We start from the raw sequence: 23,477 nt of genomic DNA, 5'->3' as shown, positions 1-23,477 counted from the left end.
TTGTCCCAATGCTTCACCTGTCCAATGCCTTAACAGCAGCTCAGTGTTTCCTCCTTAGGGATTTTCATGGCCATCAAATTGCTCCTTTAAAGTAGTTTCAATATATGCAGTATTACTTTTGCAGACACACAGTTACACATAACTATCAAGCTATAAAACTTGTAATATAATAACATTGCAGAGAAAATCAAGGTTTAAAAGAAACATTTAAAATGACTGGCAAATGACAAACTGCTTCTTTTATGTCTGATTGATCGTATATTCATCTGACTGTGTTACTAAATGTTTTGCGAGAACAGGTTGTTGACAACACTTTGGATTTAGAAATGGCCTTCCATTTATAGTTCCCACTTCTGGCTGAAGTAGGGATGCCGTAATTGGCTTTTTTGCTCAGCACAGAAGGGATCTCTCTCACCACTGCTGAGGTGAACTAATGCAAAACAAACATCCTTTCCCACGATATATTTCTAGTCTTTTGTTCAGCTGTAACCTGTCAGACGTGTTATGTTGTCTCCTAGGGCTCTTGTATCAGGAATATCGAGATAAATCCACACGCCAGGAGATTGAAACCAGACGACTGCAGGATTCACAGACAGACCCTGAGGAGAGCTCACCCAGCGAGGAAACCCCATCTGAAGCAGAACCTACAAGTACAACCGAAAGCAAAGCTCCACCACAAATCAGTTTGCTGAGGAACTCCAACTCTAGGTTCAACCTGTGGCAGGACCTTCCTGAGATCCGGAGCAGTGGGGTCCTCAGCATCCTCCAGCCAGATGAGATCAAGCTGCAGGAGGTAACAGGGGAAGGTGGAGTTTTTCTTAACTGGGTTGCTGCTTAAAAGATTGAGAGTGAATTAAGTCAAATGATCAAGATTTAAAAATTAAAAGCTTCATAGCAGTCACAGACAAGCCTTGCCCAGCTGAGTACTTTCCTGTGTTGCACTGGTTAGCACCATTCACTCACGTTTTTGAAACTACAGACGTTGTTCTATATGCTATTGCTTCTGGACATTTCTGTAGCAAAAGCAAACTTTTCCCTTTTCTGATTAGGCATTAGGAGCAATTTACAAAGGAAGAGGGAAAATGAAGAGGTTCTTGCAAAGGAGCTTTTGCTTCCCAGTGCACACTAATCCTCTTCCGAAGTTACTAGCAGGATACACACTTTCCACCAGAAATCTTAGAAGAATTCAACCGTTAACTGTAAACTCTTTTAAATATGATGGAAATAATAGAACGGGAAGAGGAGAAGATTGATAAACTCCCTTATTTTTAAGTGTTGTTACTTGGAGTCATGCAAAACAGTACAAAAATAATGACAGGTATATTTGTATTTTAGCCATACAGTGCGGTGACATCACTGTTTAAGAGTCATACGCTGTTGATTTATAGAGCTGCATCAGACAGTGAAAGGAGCAGGTGGGGGTGCTGCCGCAATTAATGAAACATCAGTCACACAACATTTTGCAACTGGTTGCTATTTTGGATAGCATGAGGAGCCTGAGTGCTCTTTGTCAATGCATAGCACCGCATTCATAGCCAGCAGTAGAAATGAACGAGCCTTGTTTAGTGTGTGGTGTGTGTTGTAATACGAGTGATGAGCCTTCAAAGGCTCGATCCTGTAAGTACTGCTATACTTCTGTGCCAGAATTGCTTCTGGCAAGACCATTGTGGCAGTGTACCTGTTCAGCCCTGGCTCATGAGATTGTACCCAAAGTGCTGAAGAACATCTCAGGGTGTGAGCAGGTCCCTCTAAGTTTACTCGGATTTGCACAATCAATATTTATGAATCCCTTGTGTATGCAGTGCCGCTGCAGTCCTGGCCAAGGCCGTAACTTCACTGTTAACACTGGAAAGGCTCATCCTGTGACCTGCAGGGGTGTGATGGGCAGGGCTGTGTTACTACACCCTTAGTGGAAGGGACTGGTGTTTATACAGAGCAGCTTGGGCTGCCAAGCACAGGCTGTTAGTGTGTCAGGGTTATGACTGAAGGTGACTAAAAGGATTTGTTGCTTTTCCATGTTCTTCTTCTGCACTGGTTATTTCCATATCAGATTTGTTCTGTTTACCTGGCAAAAAACATTGCTTCTAACTGCCAGCATTACAAACACAATCTGGCATCTGAACAAGTACAAGGTTTTCTTTTTCTTTCTGCTTCACAATGAAGAGTCTTTTACAGAAACATTTGCTTAAAAGTTTGCAGTGTGGATTTCTGAACTTGCCATTTCTGTTGAGTTACATTCATCACCTGTAGGTGTTTTAAGGAAAAAAAAATCTCTGTGCTGCAAAACCCCAATATCATGTGCTGAATTTTCTTCGCTGTGCTTAAGTAACAGGAGAAATAAAGCAGATGGAGATGGGACAGTGCTGCCTTAAAGAAGTGCTGTACTTTCCCCTGATGTTAGTTTATTAGAACTGAAATTTTCTTCCTGTTTGTTCTGGGATTAGCACAGTAAGAGATTATAAAATTGCTCAAAGCCAGAAAGCTGTGAAATTGGCTGAGCACTGAATAGATCGAGTGAAGAATTTGCTTTCTGAAGAGTGTCAAAGATGGAAAACAAGGAGGGCTGGAGGAATTAGTGAGGCAATTAAGGAGATGATGTTAAATTCAGCCTTGCTATAAGCAAGCACTGCTTGCTCCTGCAGTGCTAGAAACTGTGCTCATGTTGGATATGAACTGAGACTGAGACCTGTACATGAGGGCTTGATTAAGTGAATGTAAAGTGTTCAGCTTCACGAGGGAGAACTGGAGGAATTCACCTGAAGTACAGGGCAGCAGAAATTCTGGGGTAAATGTCTTAAGGACAAAAGCATACCCTTGTGACCCATTTTGTCTTCAAAGCTGTGGTAAACACAAGGACTAGAAGAGCCTGCAGCTCTTCAGCCAGGAAAGGTAGAACAAGAGTATTATTTAGACGACAGGGAGGAATACCGCTATACAAATGGAAAGGAAGTTGAAGCAAACCCTCCTGTTCACAGTTGAGGAAGGGAACACCACCACAGCTGTGATGGAGCAGGTCTTAAAGTCAGAGAAATGTTTCTCACCTGCAGTAATCTGCAAAATGGAAGAGATGAGAATAAGAAGAGGAATGTGGTCTTCGTTATTATCGATGATGGAAAAGGACTAAGCAGGTTATCAGTACAAGATAAAAAACAAGACATGGGTGTTTTTTCAAGCATCAAAACAGCAGATCGACTGGAAGAACAATGAATGCTTGAAAAGTGTCATGAAAGGCAATTTGTCATTGTCCCCATTGGAACAAATGAGCCAGAAAATGGAGTTTCAGGAAAAAAAAACCAAACTACAACAAAAAAAGAAGCCCAAACCCACATGCACCATGCAGCAATTTCAGCAAAAAGGTGTTGCAGCACAGCCCATTAGCTCCAGGAACTCAAACAGAATTCAGACAGAGATGGCCTCTGCCACACCAGCCTTTTTCATCTGAAGTGACTGTGAGAGTAGCAAGATGTAAAACAAGAACTGGAAGTGTCACATAAAATGTGGTGCAAATGCAGAAAAAGAAAGAACAAAAGAAAAATCAAAAGACATGTTACAGACCACAGAGGTGAGGGAAATACAGAAATTACATGTTACTGGAATAATTTTCAGAAATCACTTAAGTCATTGATAGGGTCATTTTAAATTATCCGGACATCTGTTGAGCATTAAACATAGCAAAACGTGAATTGACAAGAGCTTTCTTTTAACTACCTAGAAAATGTAATGATGCAATAAGAACAAGCCAAAAGAAATTATTTTGGGGCTCTGACATGGAGTCAACATGGAGGAAATGCTGGGCAACATGTATGTAGCAGGACAAACAAGTGACTAGAGAGAAAACACACTCCCAGTATTATATGCAATTTAGCTTAAAACAAATTCTGTCACCAAGATACTAGTCTCTGAAGAGATAGTGAACCAGAGATTAGAAGAAACAATATTTAATCAGTGAAACTTCTTTCAGCATGAAACTTAAATTAGATATTGGTATGGCATTTTTGTGGAATGGCTCCAGTTTATTCTTCTTTCTCTGTTCAGTTCTCTACCTTTCAGTTTGTCCTTGTTTTATTTACTGTATAGTTTCTTCATTTTGTCCTTTTCTGCTTGCTGACTCTATTGATTTTCCTACACCATGCTCATCTTCTGTGTTTTATGAGATTCTGAGCTGAGTAGAACTCACCCAAAACTATTCACTAATAAAAATAGTTTACAAAGTAATTTCAAACTTTGAACATTTTTGCAGAGATGTATGAGCTTTGATAAAAGTTTTTGCCAGGGATTATTTGGATTCAGGTCACTTTGGTGTTAGAAAAAGGGGCAGAGACAGACTAATCTGCACCATGTGTCATGGTTTGAATTCAGAACAGAGAGCTGCTGCTCTGAAAATATTCTTTGCTCAAACAAAAGAGGGACTTGTGCTTGTGCTTACTGGTGGCACTTGCTGTGGAAGAGCATGTTTGACAGTCAGGCAGCCTTTCTCTGTTGTTCCCTTTTCACAAAATGTCCAGAAAATATTTAATTTCCTTTCCTTTTTTGAGCAAACATTAGATCTCAGACCTCCAGAGAGCTCTCGTGCTGGACTTCCCACACTTCTAGCAGGTGACTGTCAGACTGACCCTGTGAAGGCAACCAGGTCTGAGAGCTGGTCACAGGCAATGCTATGGCATTGGATCGGAGAAGATCCCCCTCCTAGACCAGACCAGAATTCTCCCTTCATACCTGGTGGTTTACATGAAGAGCAGGGCCATTGGGAACAGGTATTTCCAATCTATACAATAAAACACCATGTTGTCCCAGTAGGAATTTACCCTGTAGGATTACTTACTCTTGGCTTCAGTGACACTTAATTTTTTTCCTTTTTTTTATCTTCTGTATTTCCTTCTTCCTTAGGTTTCACTTTTCCTTTCTCAGTCTCTCTGCCAAAACACAAGCAATGAAAACAATTAGTATAGCTTTTATGTGACTGTGAGATTTCATTAAGTTAATGACCCAGAAGACCAACAGTGTTGGTCATGTTTCCAAGAGAGAGTTTCAGACTATTTGTAGACTCAGGAAGATAGTATTACATCAATTGAGACCAGAAGCTTGTGCTCTTTCTTTCTAGTGACAGCGTAGAGCTAGCAAAGTTCAGTTATTCCTCAGAGATCTTGTCGTCGCATTGCATGGTTGGATGTTTGGTGCCAGTTTAGGAGGTTTGCAGATCATACTTACCCAAAAGGAAACAGCAGTGTGGGCTGCTTGGAGTAGGTACTTTGGGTCTGCAGAGGACCAGCTGCATCTCAAAAGTAAGTTAAGAAACTTGTGCCTCGCACATGCTGTGAACACTTCCAGAAGCTTGTCCCGATCAATGGAGATATTCTTTACTTTCCTAGCATCTCCTTTAAATCAAAACTCTGTGCATTGGTATTTTCTCTATGGATTTCATTATTTCTTTGGTGTGGCTTGCACTCTGCACATGCTCATGTAGGTCATGTTGAACCTCTCCCCCTTCCCAAGTTAATTTGTCCAAACATAGGCAGAGGGGCTTCTACAGATCAGGAAGCAACCTTCTGGAAGAAACAAATTGTCTGAGGGTTTAAAGGCTGTGGCAGAATGTCAGACAGGTCTTGCTCTTGGCTCTCATGGCCATCCTGGAATCAAACCTGGCGGAAAAAAAATCCTGACTTGGAGTGTCTGGAAAGCTGCAATGCAAAATGACTGGTGGTATCAATCTCCAGGGTATCTGGAAGGGACAGGCTGTCCCAGCATGTCCTGTGTTATTCTCTGTTATATCTTTACCTATTTCTATTTCTCTTATGTATCAAATGAAAAGGTACAGTTAAAGCCGTAAGAGGTGCATGTAGAATCTAGCCAGTCATGCAGAGAGAGAAAGAGAGGTTCTCTCTCAGGTTCACGAGGTGCCCTGGTAAGGCTGTTGAGAGAAACCAAGCTGATAGCCCTCCCCTTTTCTCATTGGGAATCTGGCCTTGATAAAAATGAAACATCCTTTTATTCCTTAAACACCAGCTATTCCACAAACACTGACCAACTATGTTCATTTCTACCCATACCCTTTGCTCTGTCTCCCTTCTGGCAGCTATGGCACAGCCTCCTTCTCTGCTGCAGGAAAGGACCACTTGTTTGACTTGACTGCCCACTGGGAATATTTCCTAGGCTACCAAACCCGGAAAGAGCTGAAACGTCACTTCAACAGATATTCTAGCAGCTCCCAATTCAGTAACAGTCCCTCCTTGCTGTGCCTATCCTCCCAGATCTTAGAATGCAGCACAGTGTCAGGAATATCACCCAGGTCTCTGTACCTCAGGTTCTTCTGTGATGCATAGTGATATTTCCAGGAAAAGGCCAGAAACTGATCAGTAGGGAATTTAAAATCATTTCTTTAAGAAGAAAAAAACCCTAAAAAACCAACCAAGCAAGAAAAACCCCACAAATAACAACCAAAAAAAGGAACAACCAAGCCACAAGACAAGAACCCCAGCTAATTTAGGAGATATTTTTCAAGATGCACAGCACAAAAATACCGCATGTATCTGCTGCTCCGTTGGATCTCCTTGACTCTAGCTGGGCCCTTGCAGCCTCCAAGAGCTGGCAGGGCTGAGGGACTTGCATCTGCACTGCCTGGCCCGCTCCCACCCTCACCAGGGTGCAGCAGAGGAGCTGTGGGCAGTAGGGGAGCTTGGGCTCAAGGCTTGAAGCAGCTTTAAGTTCAAGGAAGCGAGACTTTCACTGAGCTACCAAAAGGTTCCTCTCTCAGTAGAGGCAGCATGGGCCAGCCCCAAGACAAGGAGCCCAAGATGCACCTTCATCAAGAGATGTCTGAAGAATCTAATAATTTTTCACCATGTTGAAGCTCTCATGAGAATCACCAGTTAATCTTACTTCAACTAACAGATTCAGTAGTTGCATCAATAATCACCTTTTTTAATCTGCCTCTGAACAAAGACTTGCCTGAAGAGTGGCGGAGCTCCGTGTGGTAACAGGGGAGTGTCCCTGTGTCACCTGCTCTAGGCAGAAGGCTTTATATCCTTATCTCATTAAACTGTTTTTTTAGCTCTGAACCAAACCACCAATTTGTCTTTCTGCTTTGCCAGACCACATCACTGGCCTGAGAAAGCCAGGCTTTGCTCCGGAGTTTCTCTTCTAACAGGATAAGTAAGGGCTGAAATTTGGAGATTATTTGTGACTTATGGTAGTAGTTACGGACTACTGTATCTTGTCCCAATCCTTGATGAATTGGGTCAGAAAAGCGTGTGGCCAGGGATGACCAGGGAGCCTCACTTGGACAGTAACAGCTGTATTTCCTTTGGGCCAGGGAAGACACTCGGGCTAGGAGCACCACAGCTGTGTATTTGTGCTGTCTCTGCCCCAAGAAGCACGTTGCACACTGGGACTGCAGTGTGCTGGACATCCTGGCCTCTACACCATGGCCTTTCTAAACCAAGAGTGTAGATGGTACAAGGAGACCCTCTCGTGTAGGACAATAAGCCACAATGAGGAGAGCAACAAGCCAGTGCGCTCGTGACCAGCGAGGGGTTGGAAGGTGTGTGGGTACTACCAAGGGTGCTCCCTGAAAGGGAGGTGAAAGTGCAGGGCTGTGACAAGTCAGGGTATAGAGGGGGCCAGTGCCTGGAGCAGCATCAGGTCAAGACTGAGTGACAACTAGGAAGGAAGGAGGGAGCCCATTAAGTGCTTTTATGTGTGCACCTCCATAAAACCAGACTGCTTAGATATAATAAGAAAAAGAGATCATTCTGCTGGAGAGATTCAATGGAAGGAAATTTGGTTAAACAACTTAGGAGAGAGACAGAAGGATCCAGGGCTGACGGTTGAGGGAGGAAATCTTCCCTGTTCAAGTCACTACCCTGTGTAACATGCTGCAAATGCCATTGTGGGCTTACCTCTCTCCGTACTCTGGGCCTGGAGGGTGGGTGCAAGGTCCATGATTGTGTGCAGCACCGATGTTCTCATTAATGCTGCGTGTGCCTCGCTGTAAAAGTAGAAGGTGCCTGCTGATTTCCTTCCTTGGGTTTCTCCCCCAGGCCATGTTTGAGCTGGTTACTTCCGAAGCCTCCTATTACAAAAGTCTGAATCTGCTGGTATCTCACTTCATGGAGAACGAACGTCTGAAAAAGATCTTACACCAGTCTGAGGCACACATCCTCTTCTCCAATGTTCTGGATGTCATGGCTGTTAGTGAGCGGTAAGACAACTGCTGCTGGATTTTTGTCCAGCTGAACGGCATCACTTTAGCTAACCTCATTTGTAGAGGGATGGAGGAGCCCACTTGGGGCAGTCTGTTACCCACTGTCTTTTCAGAAAGCCTGTGGACACATTCAGTACTTTGAACCCCAAGGGTTTCTCCCGGGAATTACCTGGGACAGACAGGTCACAATTAATATGAGTGCTGTGTTTCTCATCTAGCTTCCTGTTGGACCTCGAGCAGCGAGTGGAGGAGAATATTGTGATCTCGGATGTGTGCGATATTGTCTACCAGCATACAGTTAATCACTTCTCTGTGTACATCACCTACGTCTCCAACCAGACCTACCAGGAGAGAGCTTACAAGCAGCTTCTGTGAGTTCCATTGCTTGATGCTAAATTATTTTGCAAAATTCGGTAGACCATGGATTTAACTGTAATTTAGATCTTTATGACAAAGGGTTAGATGGAAACAGAATTTCCCATTTCACTGATTTTTCACTGCACCTATAAAAAGAAAACATAACTAAAAGGTTTTATAGTAGGGGTGGGGTGACATAGTATGCAGTTAACATACCAAGTAAGTTCAGAGCCAGCAGTTCCCAACTGTAGGAAATACTCATGCCATACACAGGGATGCACACTTGTGAAACGCATGTATTTTTAAACTGCAGGTAGAGGCAAGAGATTGAAAGGCCAAGAACATAATACAGATCTGTGATGACAAGAACAGCCAGTGTTTTTCCCAAACTTCACAGCCAGGCATTTGACCTTTCCAAAGTTCAGAATTAGGTTTTCTTTCAAAACAACATAATTTTCTTAAAACAAACCAAAAAAAAGCTATTTTCTTCACATACTGATGTTACACACACAGACATTACCTAGGTCTGAGAATATAATGGAAAATACTTTTCCTGTATTTTCCAAGTTTAGCAAGTCTTTTAGTCCAGTAGGAATTTTCTTATGCCAGCTCAAAACAAAGAGTGCCCTACAAGCTTGTCTTTGAGCCGGAGAACTGATTTTTCTTTAGTTACAATGTCCTGGATTCTTTCAGGGCAGCCCATTGCACGTGCTGCACTGTGCTTCCTTCCTGTAGCAGCAGCTGGTTCAGGAGTGTAAAGAGCCCTAATCCCTTCCTTTTGCTGCTCTCCAGCTTTTGAGGCAAACCCCACCACTTTAAGGGGCCTGTTCTGAGCTTGGCCAACTGTTCTTTCCAAAAGGAGGGTACCACAGGGTTTCCTTCAGTCAGAGGTGAGTAATATAGCTGCAGAATATAAACAGTTTGTCTAGAGCCATTAGCTAAACACTCAGAAGCAAAGCAGTAATGAGCTGGATTACTTGAGCCTGAAAGGGAGCTGTTGGAGGTATTCCTAGATATGAATTTAGAGGCCAGCATTTTTTTCGTCTGCGGGAGAATATAAAGCAAATTGGAAAGAACAGACTCCCTTCCACAGGCTCCTAGCTAGCACAAGAATTTTGCAGCACTTGGCTGAACTCGAAGCCTGAGGTGTGTCACAGTTCCCCCCATTTGGCTGTCCTGAGCCTGTACCTGAGCACGTAGGTTGTGTGTGGCTCTGGTGAGTCACACCACCGCACAAGTACCTGCTGCAGCAGGGAGAAACACAGTGGCTTCTCCTGAGTGTTGCAAGTCACGCGCAGTGAAGACTGGTTTTGCACAGTTAGCAATCTCTGCATCCGCACAGTTTCTGCTAGCCAGGACTCCAGTAGTGTAGGTCTTCCTCAGGACCCTTCCTGGGGCAGAGGTTGCTCTGTGTGGCTGTGGCCCAGCAATGCCCTCACCTGCTGCAAACACCACCAGGGGTGGCCTGGGCATGGCCTCTGCGCTTCTCAGGCCAGATTATTGATTTTCATTCTCCAGCTAAGCGGCCAGGAGTAGCCAAGTTTGAGCTGTTTTGTGGCTTGTCTTGTTCTTACGACTGTGAATTTCACCTTGTCACAGAGTTCCAACTGTGTAAAAATATGTAATTATGCCTCTGACTCATCTACTTGGACACACACCCCATTCACACACACCTACGCACGCAGTGTATGCTGCTGAGCTAGATGTGCTAACACATGTGAACACTACCATGGCTTGTACATTAAAAGTCTATTTTTTCCCTCCCCCAACACTATAAATAGTTCTAGATTTAAACTAAAATACACCTAGAAGCACTCAGTCCCTTCCTCCCCTCTTCCCTCTTATTGGGAGAGGCCAGGCAGATGCTGTCTCCGGGTTCAAGTTGCTTTTGGGTCACCAGCCACATACCAGAGTCTCAGGCAGGGTAGCACTCAAACCCCTCACTTTCCCTCTCTTTCCTCTCAGCCAGGACAAGCCAGCTTTCCGGGAAGTGATCTCACAGCTAGAGCTGGATCCCAAGTGCAAAGGCCTGTCCTTCTCTTCCTTCCTGATTCTGCCATTTCAAAGGATCACTCGGCTCAAGCTGCTGGTGCAGGTAGTTTTGCTCTTCCCTCTCTCCTGAAGGTCTTCTGGATCACTCCTGGAATTTTCCTTTCCAGCAGTTGTGAATGAGATGGCTTAGATACAGCCATGATCAATCCTAGAGCTGGATGAAACCTTTCCACAGAGTTAGACATTCTCAACAACTATGGAAAAAATATTTCAGTCACGCGTAGACCATCCCCAAATTAGTGTTGAATTTTCCAGACAGCTTTTACTGAGCAAGAGTTGAGGAGGAACTTTACTGAGCTGCTAGAAGGAGTAGCAATGCTCCGTTAACCCAGCTGCCTGATGGTTGTGATGCTGACTCACAGATACATGGTGCAGAAAAGCTGTGGGACATGGAAATGCTCCATGTATAATACCCTGCATCATGGTGGCTTGGACCAGACTGTCGGCCATCTTCCTCTTGTGCTTTGCCAGCTTGTCTAAACACTGCTAGAGGAGGTGCTTCTAGGGCTGAGGAACCTGCTCGGTCCCGTGTGGTTTTATCCCACCGGGATTACCAATAACACTGCTAGTGCCAGCTCTAACTATTTTTATTTATTCATTTATTTCTATAAAATAGGAGTCTGTCTGCCACATTTCTTTTAGATACAAAGTCACATAGGAACAAGTCTTAATGAGAAAGAGGAACTAAGAGGTGAGAGTCTCTGTACTCTCGTCACCTATCCCGTAATTAGGCTGATGGCCGGAAATAACTTGGAGGTTAGCAAAGACCTTCCTGTGCTGTCAGATTGGGATGAGAGTTAACACAGCCTTTCTTCACCTGCAGAACATTTTGAAGAAAGTGGAGGAGAAATCTGACAGGGAAACCACTGCCCTGGACGCACATAAAGAACTGGAAACGGTAAGTTTGAATGAGCTAACTGAAGGCCATTAAGATTAAACCATCGTGCTCATTTTCCCCCTGCAAAGAGACCTACAAATTACATACGCTCTTGGAGCTGTCCTTTTGAATCTTGTCACTGTTTCAAAAGTATTTTTTTTTTCTCCTTATGTCTTCCTTACTTTCAAAGATGGACTAATCTAGCAGCACTTAGATGTCAGTGACGAGGAATCCTTTGCTAACAACAGATATTTATGATTCTGCTGTACGGAAGGGCAGAGAGAACGTTTTCCCTGGAGGCCTTCAAGAATATAAGTTGTTTTTGCAGCTACCGAAGGTGGTGGATGCCACTGAGACATGTAATGGGCTGCAATAGGCTGTAGAGTACAACGGTGTCAGGTTTCCTCCAATACAGCACACTTCTCCCTCTGACCTAGGGTAACAATTTCTTAACGCTCAAGCCTGCTTTTAGCCCTCTTCCCTGAGGCTGGTAGGTAGGTGTGGTGCTCAGTTGTGCTAGTTACTGCTGTGTACAAGACACCAGGATGGCACTGGGATATTTTCTATCTGGACTGTTCCTGACCTGATCAGACAGGGCAATCCTACTTCCAGGCTACGTATCTGAATGGTCTGGGTGTAGCTGCAGCTATGTGGGCTGGGACAGAGTGTTTGAACCCTTCTCTGTCAGCAGCTTGGAACATCTCTTGAATGCTGCAGTTCAGTATAAGTATTTGAAGTTGAAAGCTGTGCTAGAACGTTAGTCTGAGGATATGCTCGCAGCTTCCAACTGAAATACTACAACAAAACAGGATCTTGGATTTGCCCTCAACTAGTCTAGGAAGTGTACACTTCATAGATCGCTAGGGACAAAGATGGAGACCTTAACTATGAAGAATATTCTGTGTTGTTAGTATTTGCAGAATCACACTTGATGCATTTGGTAGCCAGTTTTGGGTTTTTTTCCTTGGTCAAAAGCCTGAGGAAGGCTGTTCCTGTGGTATGCAGGTGAGTGTAACTGCTGATGGAAGAATGCTCTTTTTATATTCAGCTCTCAGCAACACACCTGATCAGTTTCATAACTCCCTTTGCATGGTTACTTATCTGTAAGAGTTTAAGTTTAGATGCCTAATGTCCAGCTAGGTACAAGCATCACAACAGAGGTCATCTGGTGCTTATTTTCTCTGGAGGTATCCTATTTGAGAGGTAAGAGCTGATCACCGTTTCCGTTGCTGATGTTCTGGTGAATTCTGAGTAGCAGAAACAGAGCACAAAGTCGAGCTTGTTCTCCAACGTAATTTTTCTACCTAGCCAGTTCTCCAGAGAGTTGCTCCTTATGAAACAGGCAGTGGCATCTAGGTTAAGGTCCCTGTAATAGGGTAGTACCTGCACATTGGTTGTGGTTTTTCAGTTGAAAGTTTGTGCTCAGAACACAACTGGGCTCTGTATGATGAACGTCTCTCTCCCTGGGACATTTCACAACCTTGGCATCTAGTGCTGCTTGGCAGAACCGCAGCATTTGCATCTTTGAAATTAAGATCTTTGGCTTCATTCTGTTCTTGAAGATGATGCTGCACATGTACCTTGTTTCAAGTGTTGGGGGTGAGCAAGACGAGATACATGGTGTGTCAGAATCTGGAAAATGAGCTGTTCCCTTTGCTGTGCAAGCAGGAGTATTGCTTAATGCTGTCTAGTTCAGTAATGAATGCAGCCATCTAACATGTCCCATGATAGTCAGCTTCCAGCTATAACATCTAAGTGTTTGGGGGCTTTTTGGCGGGGTTTTCTGGGCGTTTGTTTCTCCCTCGCCCACCCTTTGTCATGTGAATACTGTGCTGGTAGAATAGCTTGGCCAATTCCTGTTACAGCAGGGCACTTACCCTGTCATGGTGAGGCCTGCCTTTGCTGTCCATCGCCACTTACCTGCTTAAGGTAGCAGAGACAAATCTTTCTATTCTCTTTCTTCCCAGGTGGTGAAAGCATGTAATGAAGGTGTCAGGAAGATGAGCCGAACAGAGCAGATGATCAGCATCCAGAAGAAACTGGAATTCAAGATCAAGGTATATGCATAGGCTGGTAACCCATTGCAAACAGAGAACAAACAGCATCCAAGTGTTGTGCACACATACATGGCAGTAGTAACCTAGTTGCACTCCTGTTAGTGAGTGTTCAGTGATGGCCTGGTCCAAACCCTTTGAAGGAGATGCTGCCGCTGCAGGCACTGCATCTGTGCAGGTGATCTCTGTGCATGCACGCTGCAGAGACCAGGAGCAGCACTGAGGCCAGTGTGTCGTGTGTGTATGCAGATGTGACACACTGGCTTCAAACTGCCTGTGTGCAGTGGGTGGCTCCTGCTCCAGCTCTCAATTCTGGCTCTTCCCTCTCACCTCTCTTCAAAATGTAGGTCAGCTTTCAGCTATTATTTTACACTACAAATGACATTAAAGAAAGATGAAAGCTACAAAGCAAAACACTTTAAAGCTGGAAAATAACAAAATGAAGTGTGTCCCACCATTTTAACTCATCCCTGCATTTATGCATTATGTACATTCTCTAATTACCTGCTCATGATCTATTTTGACTGCACTCAGGGAATGACTGAATCGGTATTTAGGGGTGTCTGATCAGATCTTTTAATATATGCCATGAAATTCCAGTGCTGAATATAAAGTTGCCAATTCTTTTACTGAGTGCTCTGGAGGTGCTTCTCAGATCTGCCTGCTTCACAAACTTTAAGGAGCATATTTCGCTTCCCAGCAACATTTTTATGTACCTGAACAACCAAAGTAAAAAAATGAGATCGTTTGTATGGAAAGCCACACTGGGCAACCAAGAATTTGATTTTTCCAGAGCATTTTACCAGTGTGTCAGGGCTAGATCACAGTCCACAGGACAGCACTAGACCGGGGTAGCTACAAGGCTGCCTTCATCTCTTGTAAAGCTGAGGCTATAATGACAGGCAGGAGCTGGTTCGTCCCTGGAACAGGTCTACCTTGGGCACTGGCGCAGGCAGGGCTTCTCCGGTGAAAAAGAGTGCAAGAGTATGGAAAGAAAGAAGGATTGTGCCACCGTGCATGTGGCAAACACAGTGAGGGAGTGAAGGTGGGAAGAGTAGCAGTTACTCAGATGTTTTCTCGTATTTCAGTCGTTTGACTGGAAGCATGCTGTTCTAATATAAGATGTGCTTTGTCCTGGGCTGCTTGTCTTTAACACAGTGTGTGGTAAAACTCTAGCAGAAGTGCTGTTGTGGCTGCATGGACAGTATCTCCACCCAGATGGGACAGACCCAACCAGCGAGAACCTGATTAACCTGTTTTTTTGTAGCCAAAAGGCCAAATACATGTTTTTGAAAGTCTGTCTCAGCCCAGGTGATGAGACATGGGATCTCCCAGAGACAGATCAGGCTGTGCAGGGTGTAGCCTGGTGTTTAAATCCAGCACTTGGCACTCCAGCATTGCCATCCTTGAGCGTTTGCTCATTCTTGGGCCCCTGCCGTGTCCCCGTCTGAGTTCTGTTACACTCTTTGCCAGGCTGCAGCGTGGGTGGCAGAGCACACTGCCCGCTCTGCGCAAGCTCTGCTCCAACCTCTGCAGTCCAGCCTGTGGTGATGGGAGCTCACCACCCTTCCTTTCGCACCTCTTCTTGTTTTCAGCATCTTGACTGCATAAGCCCATGGGGTTTTGCTGCTTTCCTCATCTTTGCCATCTTTTCCTCACTTGTAGTCTGTGCCCATCATCTCTCACTCCCGCTGGCTGCTGAAGCAGGGGGAACTGCAGCAAATGAATGGTCCAAAGACATCACGAACGCTTCGCACCAAGAAACTCTTCAGAGAAATCTACTTGTTCCTTTTCAATGATCTGCTAGTAATTTGCCGGCAAATTCCTGGGTGAGTGCAAAATTCTGCTGGTACGCAGGGCACTTTGTGAGTCCTGTTTGCCCCTGGGTTTATCCAAGCTGTGATGCTGTGCCCTCATCCTGTCCCCCAGGCACAGGGAGGGCATCCTGGCCTGACTGGTACACTTCCTTCGGCAGTCACCTTGCCTCTGTGCACAGTTGACTATTCAGGGGTGGCACAGGTCTCCAGCCCAGATCGCCCAGGAGGGTAAGGAGCATTTATCAACCAGTTTCTGCAGAGTGGCAGTGAGTGACATCAGCTGGTGGGCTGACCCAGGAGGTCTGTCTTCCTGTCAAGAAGTGATTTTTGAGTCATCGCTGCCTGAAGAACAGCTCAGATTTAGTCAGTTGAACTTGTAAGAAAGCAGGCTAGAAAATCTGCACAGCAGGGAGGGGTATAAATTTAGGCCTGAGGCTAGCGGTTATATTTGACATGGTGTAACCTGCCTCAGGAGGAGAATGTCATCGTGCTTAGGACTAGGTCTTGTGCAACTAGACACTAGTGAAATACAGCAGCACAGATGGGTCCTAGAGAACAGCGTGTTCTTTGTAGCATTAACTAGACTCACCGGTAGGGAGCATCTCGCCTGTCCAACATTTCTAATAAACATGTCGCCGCAGTGTCTGTATGCCTGGAAATATTTTGCTTCTGTGGCAGCTTGTGTCCAGAAAACACAGAGGCATTTTACAAATAGGAATGAATTAAGCCTCACAGTCCCCTTTGAGGGAGCACTGTCTGCATTTTGTACACGGGGAGCTCAGACAGAGCAAGGAGCTTGTTCTAGGCCGTGCGGGATGGCTAGGGCAGAGCAAGGCGAGGGTTTCTTGCTTTGCAGTGGGTTTTCATAACCACCCGCTCATCCCTTCCCACAGCAGGGCATCTTTTTTCCTCCTGCCATGCAGCGGTTCCTGGTCTGTGTCCTCCGTACAGTTCTGGGTGGCTGAAGCCGAAGTCTCCTGGGATAACTGCAGTTTTTCCTAATCTCCTCTCTAACCTCTCCCAGGGACAAGTACCAAGTGTTTGACTCTGCTCCCCGGGGGCTTCTTCGGGTAGAGGAGTTAGAAGATCAGGGGCAGAGCTTGGCCAACGTCTTCATCTTGAGGCTGCTGGAGAATGCAGATGACCGGGAGGCCAGCTACATGCTGAAGGCATCATCCCAGTGAGTACAAGTCACCCCACCAGTGCTCAGCTGGGCTCTCCCCCTACACCCAGGCAGGGGCAGCACCCTGTCTGCATGGGGAGCAGCTCTCCGGGCTTACCAGGGTCAGGCAGGCAGAGATCCCACTGCTGCAGCTGGGCTGGCCCTACAAGCCTCTCTGCTCAGCATTGCTCTCCCGAAGCCGCTTTTGTCCTCTCCTACGGAAACGCACTAGTGAACTAGGCAGATTTCTCTCCTGTATGGTGTATTTGTAGCATCCAGAGTGAAGAATGGACAGGCACTTTGCACTCTGGGACAGAGAGGTCAGAAACCAGCCCCAGCACAGGAGCTCAACCGATTTACAGCCTGCAGCACATGCAGAAAGAAAAAGCAAGCAGGATGTACACTGCGCACGCTCCAGCAGTTCAGTTGGCTCACTCACCAAGATCAAGTGCCTAACCAGGCCGGTGAAGCCAAGTGGCTCCTGCTTGTAGGCAAAGGTGGGAGAAGAGGGCGCTTCCTCAGCGCCTTCCACAGCTGATGCCGATCTTGCACAGCCCTTCTGTTACTCGGGGCCTCCTTGTCTCCCTGGATACAGGTTTTTTTGGCTCACTGATTTTTCACTTCAGGCTCCAGCAAGCTCAGACTGGGCAAATGATTCAGTTGCGCTAACACAGACCTGATTGTTTTGAAGCCCAGTTTTCTCATTGACCCAAGCCTTACCAGGCCCACATTTTCTGGGCACAGCATCTGTGCTATTATAGGTGTACACATACCACTAGCTAAACAGTTACAAGAGATGACGTGCACCCCCAGCTTGATGCTCCTTTGCTGTTAGTAGGCCAGCATTCAGCATCCACATCCCTTAATGAACACCAGCCGCAGCGGGGACCATGTCCTGCTGCAGCCCCAGGGACTGCACCCTGACCCCCCCAGTGCAGTGCAGCACCAGCGTCAGGAAGACAAACCCTCGGCACAGCGAGCAACTGCACTTTCTCTCCAGCCACGTGACTGCAGCTTTACTGTACTGAAAATAGAGATGTCAGTCACATTATGCAGGGCAAACGCACATTTGACGTCTGTGAGACTTTGCTGTGCAGAGAATGATAAACCAGGCCAGGGTTTGCCTCAGCTCAGGGGAGGCAATTGCAGTTCTGTGCTTTTGCATCCTGTCCCATCTTATAGATGGCCACAGTGAGCGTGTGATCCAGCACATGGCTTGCCAACAGCTCTTGTGTGCTGAAATGTGATGTAGCAACTGCTGAAGGCTACTGTTCCAGAGCTGCAGGGATGATTGGGGCAGTACTGGCACAAACTAGAAAACTGAAGACTTAGAAGAGCTAAGTGGGTGCCAAACAGAGACTGCTGCATCTGTTCCACAGCTCTTGCAAGCGTTGCCCAGCTCTGAACCCATATAGCAATGATGACCTGCGTGGTGGCAGCTTGCAGCTTCTGCCCTGGGTGGGCTCTGCCAGGAGCTGACAGTACATTTAGCCATGGCTGGTCTCAGGGGCAGGACTGGAGCACAGGCAGGCCCCTCACAGGCTTGAGAGGAGCTGGGGGCTGGGGGCTAGCTCCAAATAGCCCTGCAAGGAGCTGCGTGGAAGGCCAGTCTGCAAACAGAAGCATGGCAAGAGCCTTGGGTTGATGTCTGTGTGCCAGCCCCTCAGTGCACAGGGCCCTCATCCTGCACGTTTTTGTGGTGTGAGGGGCTGCACTCGACCTGCAGCTGCTTTCCCTGGTCCTTAGCTTCACACGTCAGCCTTGAAACACAAGGTATTCTCAGTCCTGCAGATCAGCCTGCCAGCACTTGTCCTTCACATCTCCCTTTTAGGCCTCTCTTCTCCCAGAAGACACTCTGGTGGCTTTAGATGTGTGTCAAGTTCAGGCATTAAAACTACCGTCTGAGGAGGTGGAAAGCTCTGGCTCCCTCGGGGCTGGCAGCACAGCTGGTCCTCCAGGCAGGAGCTGGAGCCTGTGAAGATGAGCTGCCCCGTTTCCTGATCCCTCAAGGGAGCGCCAGGCCTGGGGCTTCTCCAGCACCTGGGAAGTCTTCACCCTCTTGCTGCAGGCCCAGGTTTTGCCTAACAGCTTGCTGGATCTGGTGACGTGTTCACACGGGTCTCTCCTCTCATCCTCTGCCAAGCGAGCAGTACCCTTCGTATGCTGCAGTGTTTGTCTGCAAGCGAATTAATCAGCTCTGCCCTTTAAGCGTTCCCGTACAGCAGCTGCAGGAATAAATGGTTCCTCTAACTGCTTTTCTCCAGGAAAAACTGTTCCTATTGACCCGGCCCAGCCAGGAGCTGCCTTTGCTGGTTAGAGCTGAGAGAATGCCAGGCCCCCCACCCTGCTGCTGCCTCTCTGAAGCTGTGCTGCTCCCAAAAGGGAGATCCTGCTGCTTGTGGGGGCAGCCAGCCTGGTGGCCCTGCAGCATGTGTGACATCCCAACCAGTGTGTGCAAGAGGGAGGCTCAGCATGACTAGTGAGCCCAGGACCCTTGGGGGGGGGTGGTGGTGAAGGCAGGAAAGGGCTGTGAAAGAAGGAATTAGGAGCCCAGGGCTGGCTGGCAGGGGAGCTGGGGTCCCTGTGACTGCCTCATGCTCACAGCCTTGGTTTGTGTCCCCTATCCAGGAGTGAAATGAAACGCTGGATGATTTCACTGGCCCCAAACCGGAGAACCAAGTTTGTTTCATTTACATCCAGACTTGTTGGTAAGAGACACAGCATGGGAGTCAGGAGCTCTTCACCCTGCCCCAGGGCACCTTATTCTGCCCTGAGCTCAGTCCAGTCCCAGGCCTGGGGCCTCTGCTGAAGCTGAACCCTCTCCCTGGGCTCCCTTTGTGTTTCCACCTTTGATGCCCACTTGTCTCTGGGCCTGGCCCTGACCTTGCTCCCCTCCAACGTGGGCTGGGCTGCACCAGCACTCTCCCTCCCACCAAAGCTGCTCACGGGTGGCACTGTGGTGGTGACGTGCACCCGGCTCCCATCCCCACAGAGATGCTCCCCCAGTCCCTGGGGCACCCCTTGGCCTCTGCAGGGTTTCTTACCAGGCCAGGGGGGCCATTTGCAGAGCTTGCAGTGCTCCACCCACCCGAGCCGTGCTGTGCAGCGGGCTCCGTTCCTGGCCTGGCCCTCACTCTCGCCCTGTTCCCTGGCAGACTGCCCGCAGATCCAGTGTGTCCACCCATACGTGGCCCAGCAGCCAGACGAGCTGTCCTTAGAACTGGCTGACGTCCTCAACATCTTGGACAAGACAGATGATGGTACGGGGGACGGGATGGGGATGGGCCGGGAGTCCGTGTGGAAGCGTGGGCATTGCTCTAGGCAGGCGGCTGCCGAGCAGCCAGGAGGGGCCCTCTGGCTAAGGAGAGACCCTGGCATTAGCACCACAGCCAAGGGGGCTCACAGCAGGAGGAGGGAGTTACGGCTTCCTCCTAACACCTGGCAAATCCAGGTTGTCCTGAGCTGTGGCGGCACTGACACAGCCACCCTGGCACTAGCTGTTGGCCATGGCAGGGCTGGCATGGCCACCCCAGATGTAACCCAGAGCTATTCTTACCTTGATGATGCTTTGCAGCCACCTGGTCCTGGTGTGTGGTGCACACTTGCAGCTGGTGGACTCTCACATTGGGTATCTGCTGGGGATCGCTCCTGTAGCATCAGAGGCAGTGGAAGGCACTCAGTGGCAGCAACGCCTGCTTTCTGCTGGCAACCCTTGAGCCAGCTGTCCACACACAATGCTGCTCAGGCGAGCAGGCCTCCTTGGCTAGACTGACAAACTGGGTCCGCCCCAGCACAGGGCTCTGAGCAGCTTCCAGAGAGCACTGCCAGCTCCGCAGGCTCTTCCTAGCACAACCGTCCCAGTACAGGAGCAAGGGCCAGGCCTTCCCCATTTATGCCTGTCTCTGTCTCTGTTCAGGCTGGATATTTGGGGAGCGTCTTCACGACCAGGAGAGGGGCTGGTTCCCCAGTTCTATGGGGGAGGAGATCCTCAACCCCAAAATCCGAGCCCAAAACTTGAAGGAGTGTTTCCGGGTGCACAAGTCAGATGACAGTCAGAGAAGGAAACTGGGCAGCAGAAACCGCCAATGACCGCTGGTGTCGCCGAGCGCCTGCAGTGCCTCTGGGAGAGGAGCAGAGGACAGAGACTGGCAGCTGGGAGGATGGGACAGTGGTGGTGTGGGCCACGGTGCAGGACCTGGTGCGTTGGACCAGGAACCTGTCAACTAACAGATTGCAGTTCCTGGGCTTCCCGTGGCACTGATCCTTTCCTGGAGATCAATGCTTCCAGCTGGCTAAAATAACCCCTTTCCAGGTGTTCTGTAAAGCCCCAAAGAGCACGAGCCAAACGGGCACAGCCCAAAGGCCACCGGGTGGCAGCCAGCTGACCCCTGTTCCCTGCACGTGCTAGCTGGGGCTGGCTCAGGACACGTGGGGCAGCATGACCGTTGCCCAGTTTGAACACTCCCAGCTCATCGCTACCTTTCAAGTTTGGGGCGCTCCTAAAGCGGCATCTTACAGGGTTGAAACTGAAGCAGAAGAGCTGTCTTACCGCCTCTCACACAGCCCAGCGGCACCAGGCTGGGATAAGCCCCAGGAGCTCCAGCTCCCCAGTCCTGCTGTGAAGCCGCTGGGCCCATTCCCATGGGCAGACCCTCGATCTGCTTCCAGTCAAGTGCTCCAAGATGCTCCATACCAGCCCTGCTCCACATCTCTGACCACCTGATGGGCTCGAAGCACGTCGGGGCCCTGCCCCGTGGCACACCCGTCTTTCACAGCCAGCATCCCTCCGCAGAGCTGCTGCAGAAGCCTTTCCTGGCTGAGCCGGCACTCACAGTCTCCGCTGCTCCCTGCTGCCGAGGCACAGAGCAAGGTGTCCGTGCCAGCATGTCCCCGCACACCACCACGTACCACGGGAGCACCAGCAGAGCCAGGCTGCCGTGCAGCAGACAACTGACCTTACCCCAGGAGCTGTTGTCCCGTGTGCTGTGGGAGGCCCAGTGATCGCTGCCTGCATGCTTGTAACCCACGCCACCCAGCTGCACGTGCAACCTGCGTGCGCAAACCCCCTGTACAGGCTCACCTCAGTGTATATATGCAAATCCTCTGTCGCCAGCAGAGCCAGATCATCACTCCTTCCAGCTGTGGCACTGAGCATCGCATGAAGCCCAGGGCGCAGCACCAAAACCAGCCAGGGGACAGGCCCGTAACAGCCGCCTGTTGTTCAACAGTCTCACTCTGAACAGTCCCACACATGGCCGCAGCCGAGGGGCTCTTAGCTACAGGGTGGTCCCGGGCTGCAGCCAACATCCATCAGGGAAATCAGTTATTTGGCATCTTCCTGTAACGCTGCAAAGAAGGGTCTGCCAGGCGCTGTGCCTGCGCTGCTGTGTGCTCCGACAGTACCGTGGTTGTGCTCAAAAAGGTGACAGAGAGCAGCTGCCTGCCAACGGAGCCATGCACCAGCCATGCGCGGCGCGGAGGAGGGCGGCCATGCCGATGGCAGTGTGGGGAGCAGGCAGGCTGCCGGGGAGCTGCTGGAGGGGGACTGTGGAGCGCTGCGCTGGAGCTGTCCTTGGGCCGTGCAAGGCCCAGGTTACACGCGGGGTGTGTGGTGAATAGCCAGACCCAGCGGAGGGAGGGCCAGGGCTGTGGTCAGGGCTGTCCGTACTGTCACCGCAGCCCTGGGACAGCCAGCCCAGTCAGCCCTGCACCAGGGGGGCTGCCACCAGCCCCCAGGGTGAAACCAGTGGGAACCACAGCAGTGAAGGGAGAACGAAGGTGTCACCCCTCAGACCCAGCTCAATGCCACCATATTAGTGTGACAATGGCCAGCAGGGCTGCTCGCCCCGGCCCCCTATAGCAGCCCAGGGAGAAGGCCCCTGAGCAGCTCACAGCAGCCAGAGGCTCCTGGCCACCTGCCAGCACCCAGCCCAGAGCTGGGGACAGGAGGGGACCACAGCCTCCAGCCTGGTGTAGCAGGCTCATTTAACGGGGACACCCCAACTTGCCCCCCCCAGCAGCACCCTACAGTCAGCTTTGAGTACAACCAAACCGCCAGCTCAGGGCCCAGACCCTGCAGCAGCCACAGGTTTTCTACCACAGAGGAGCTCCAGCTCAAGGAAGTCCTTAAAATTACCTGAGAAATCACCACCCCAGCTCCTGCAGGTTTGCAGCGCAGCAGCTGGCCCAGCGCCGGGATGTCTCCCATAGCATGGAAATGCTCCCTTACCCACCAGGATCAGCCTCATTAGCAGATTCATTAGCAGAGGGACTCACCCAGGTTTCCCAGCGCCAGGATACTGGTTCCTCGCTGCGTTTCTCCAGGCAAAAGGGGCTTGGGACTGCCCTGCAGCATCCCACCACCCATCAAAGCCCTGGGACTCGCTCTGGCCCCTCTGGCTCTGTTGTGACTTTTTAGGACTCCAAACCCTTGGCACAGGCTGTGCCGTTTTCAGGCACCAAGTGGCATCCAGTGTTATTTCCTCAGACCCAGCCCTGCACGCCTCCGTTCCAGTGGTCTCAAGTGTTGTACAGGGCCAGGCCTGGGGCCCATGAGCATGGGCTGGAGCCCCCCCAGCCCCCACCGGGCTGCCTCAGCGAACTGAGGGGAACTTCTTGTTGTCTCGTTTTTCCGTGTGATGAAATGTAGCTGAGCGAGCCAGCGCCAAAGCAACACGCGTGCATCTTCTTCCTCCCACCCTGCCGACCGCGTGCCTCCTCCCCAGCTCCCCCACCACGGTGCGATTGGCGGGGGGCAGCTGGCCCAAACACAGGGGGTGGAAGTGGGGCTGAACGTGAACATGGGGTGGGGTGGAGACTGGAGAAGTATTGGGGTGGTTGGTTTACACCAACTGAACAGCCTTTCGCACAGGCAGCCCTGCAAGGTGATGCCCAGCACCATTACCACCACCCATGCTACACCAAGAGAGCCGGTGCCCGCTCAGTGCCACGGGTCCCT

At 49.0% G+C, this 23,477-nt stretch overlaps 1 protein-coding gene across 1 annotated transcript in view; it reads left to right on the top strand.

Annotated features, from left to right (window-relative positions):
* The window catches only part of NGEF (neuronal guanine nucleotide exchange factor), a 52,777-nt gene extending 29,585 nt beyond the window's left edge, over positions 1 to 23,192 (top strand). The window contains exons 7-17 of the mRNA XM_040612754.1: positions 519 to 793; positions 8,037 to 8,197; positions 8,419 to 8,571; positions 10,523 to 10,652; positions 11,433 to 11,507; positions 13,454 to 13,543; positions 15,206 to 15,369; positions 16,382 to 16,537; positions 19,148 to 19,227; positions 19,675 to 19,779; positions 20,436 to 23,192. Of these exons, the coding sequence (XP_040468688.1) occupies positions 519 to 793; positions 8,037 to 8,197; positions 8,419 to 8,571; positions 10,523 to 10,652; positions 11,433 to 11,507; positions 13,454 to 13,543; positions 15,206 to 15,369; positions 16,382 to 16,537; positions 19,148 to 19,227; positions 19,675 to 19,779; positions 20,436 to 20,608 (1,562 nt within the window). The 3' untranslated portion in view covers positions 20,609 to 23,192. The remainder of the gene's footprint in view (positions 1 to 518; positions 794 to 8,036; positions 8,198 to 8,418; positions 8,572 to 10,522; positions 10,653 to 11,432; positions 11,508 to 13,453; positions 13,544 to 15,205; positions 15,370 to 16,381; positions 16,538 to 19,147; positions 19,228 to 19,674; positions 19,780 to 20,435) is intronic.
* Positions 23,193 to 23,477: the final 285 nt, after the last annotated feature.

This window comes from Falco naumanni, chromosome 13, assembly GCF_017639655.2.
Source record: "Falco naumanni isolate bFalNau1 chromosome 13, bFalNau1.pat, whole genome shotgun sequence".
Taxonomy (NCBI): Eukaryota; Metazoa; Chordata; class Aves; order Falconiformes; family Falconidae; genus Falco; species Falco naumanni.
This window is presented reverse-complemented; position numbering and strand designations above follow the sequence as displayed.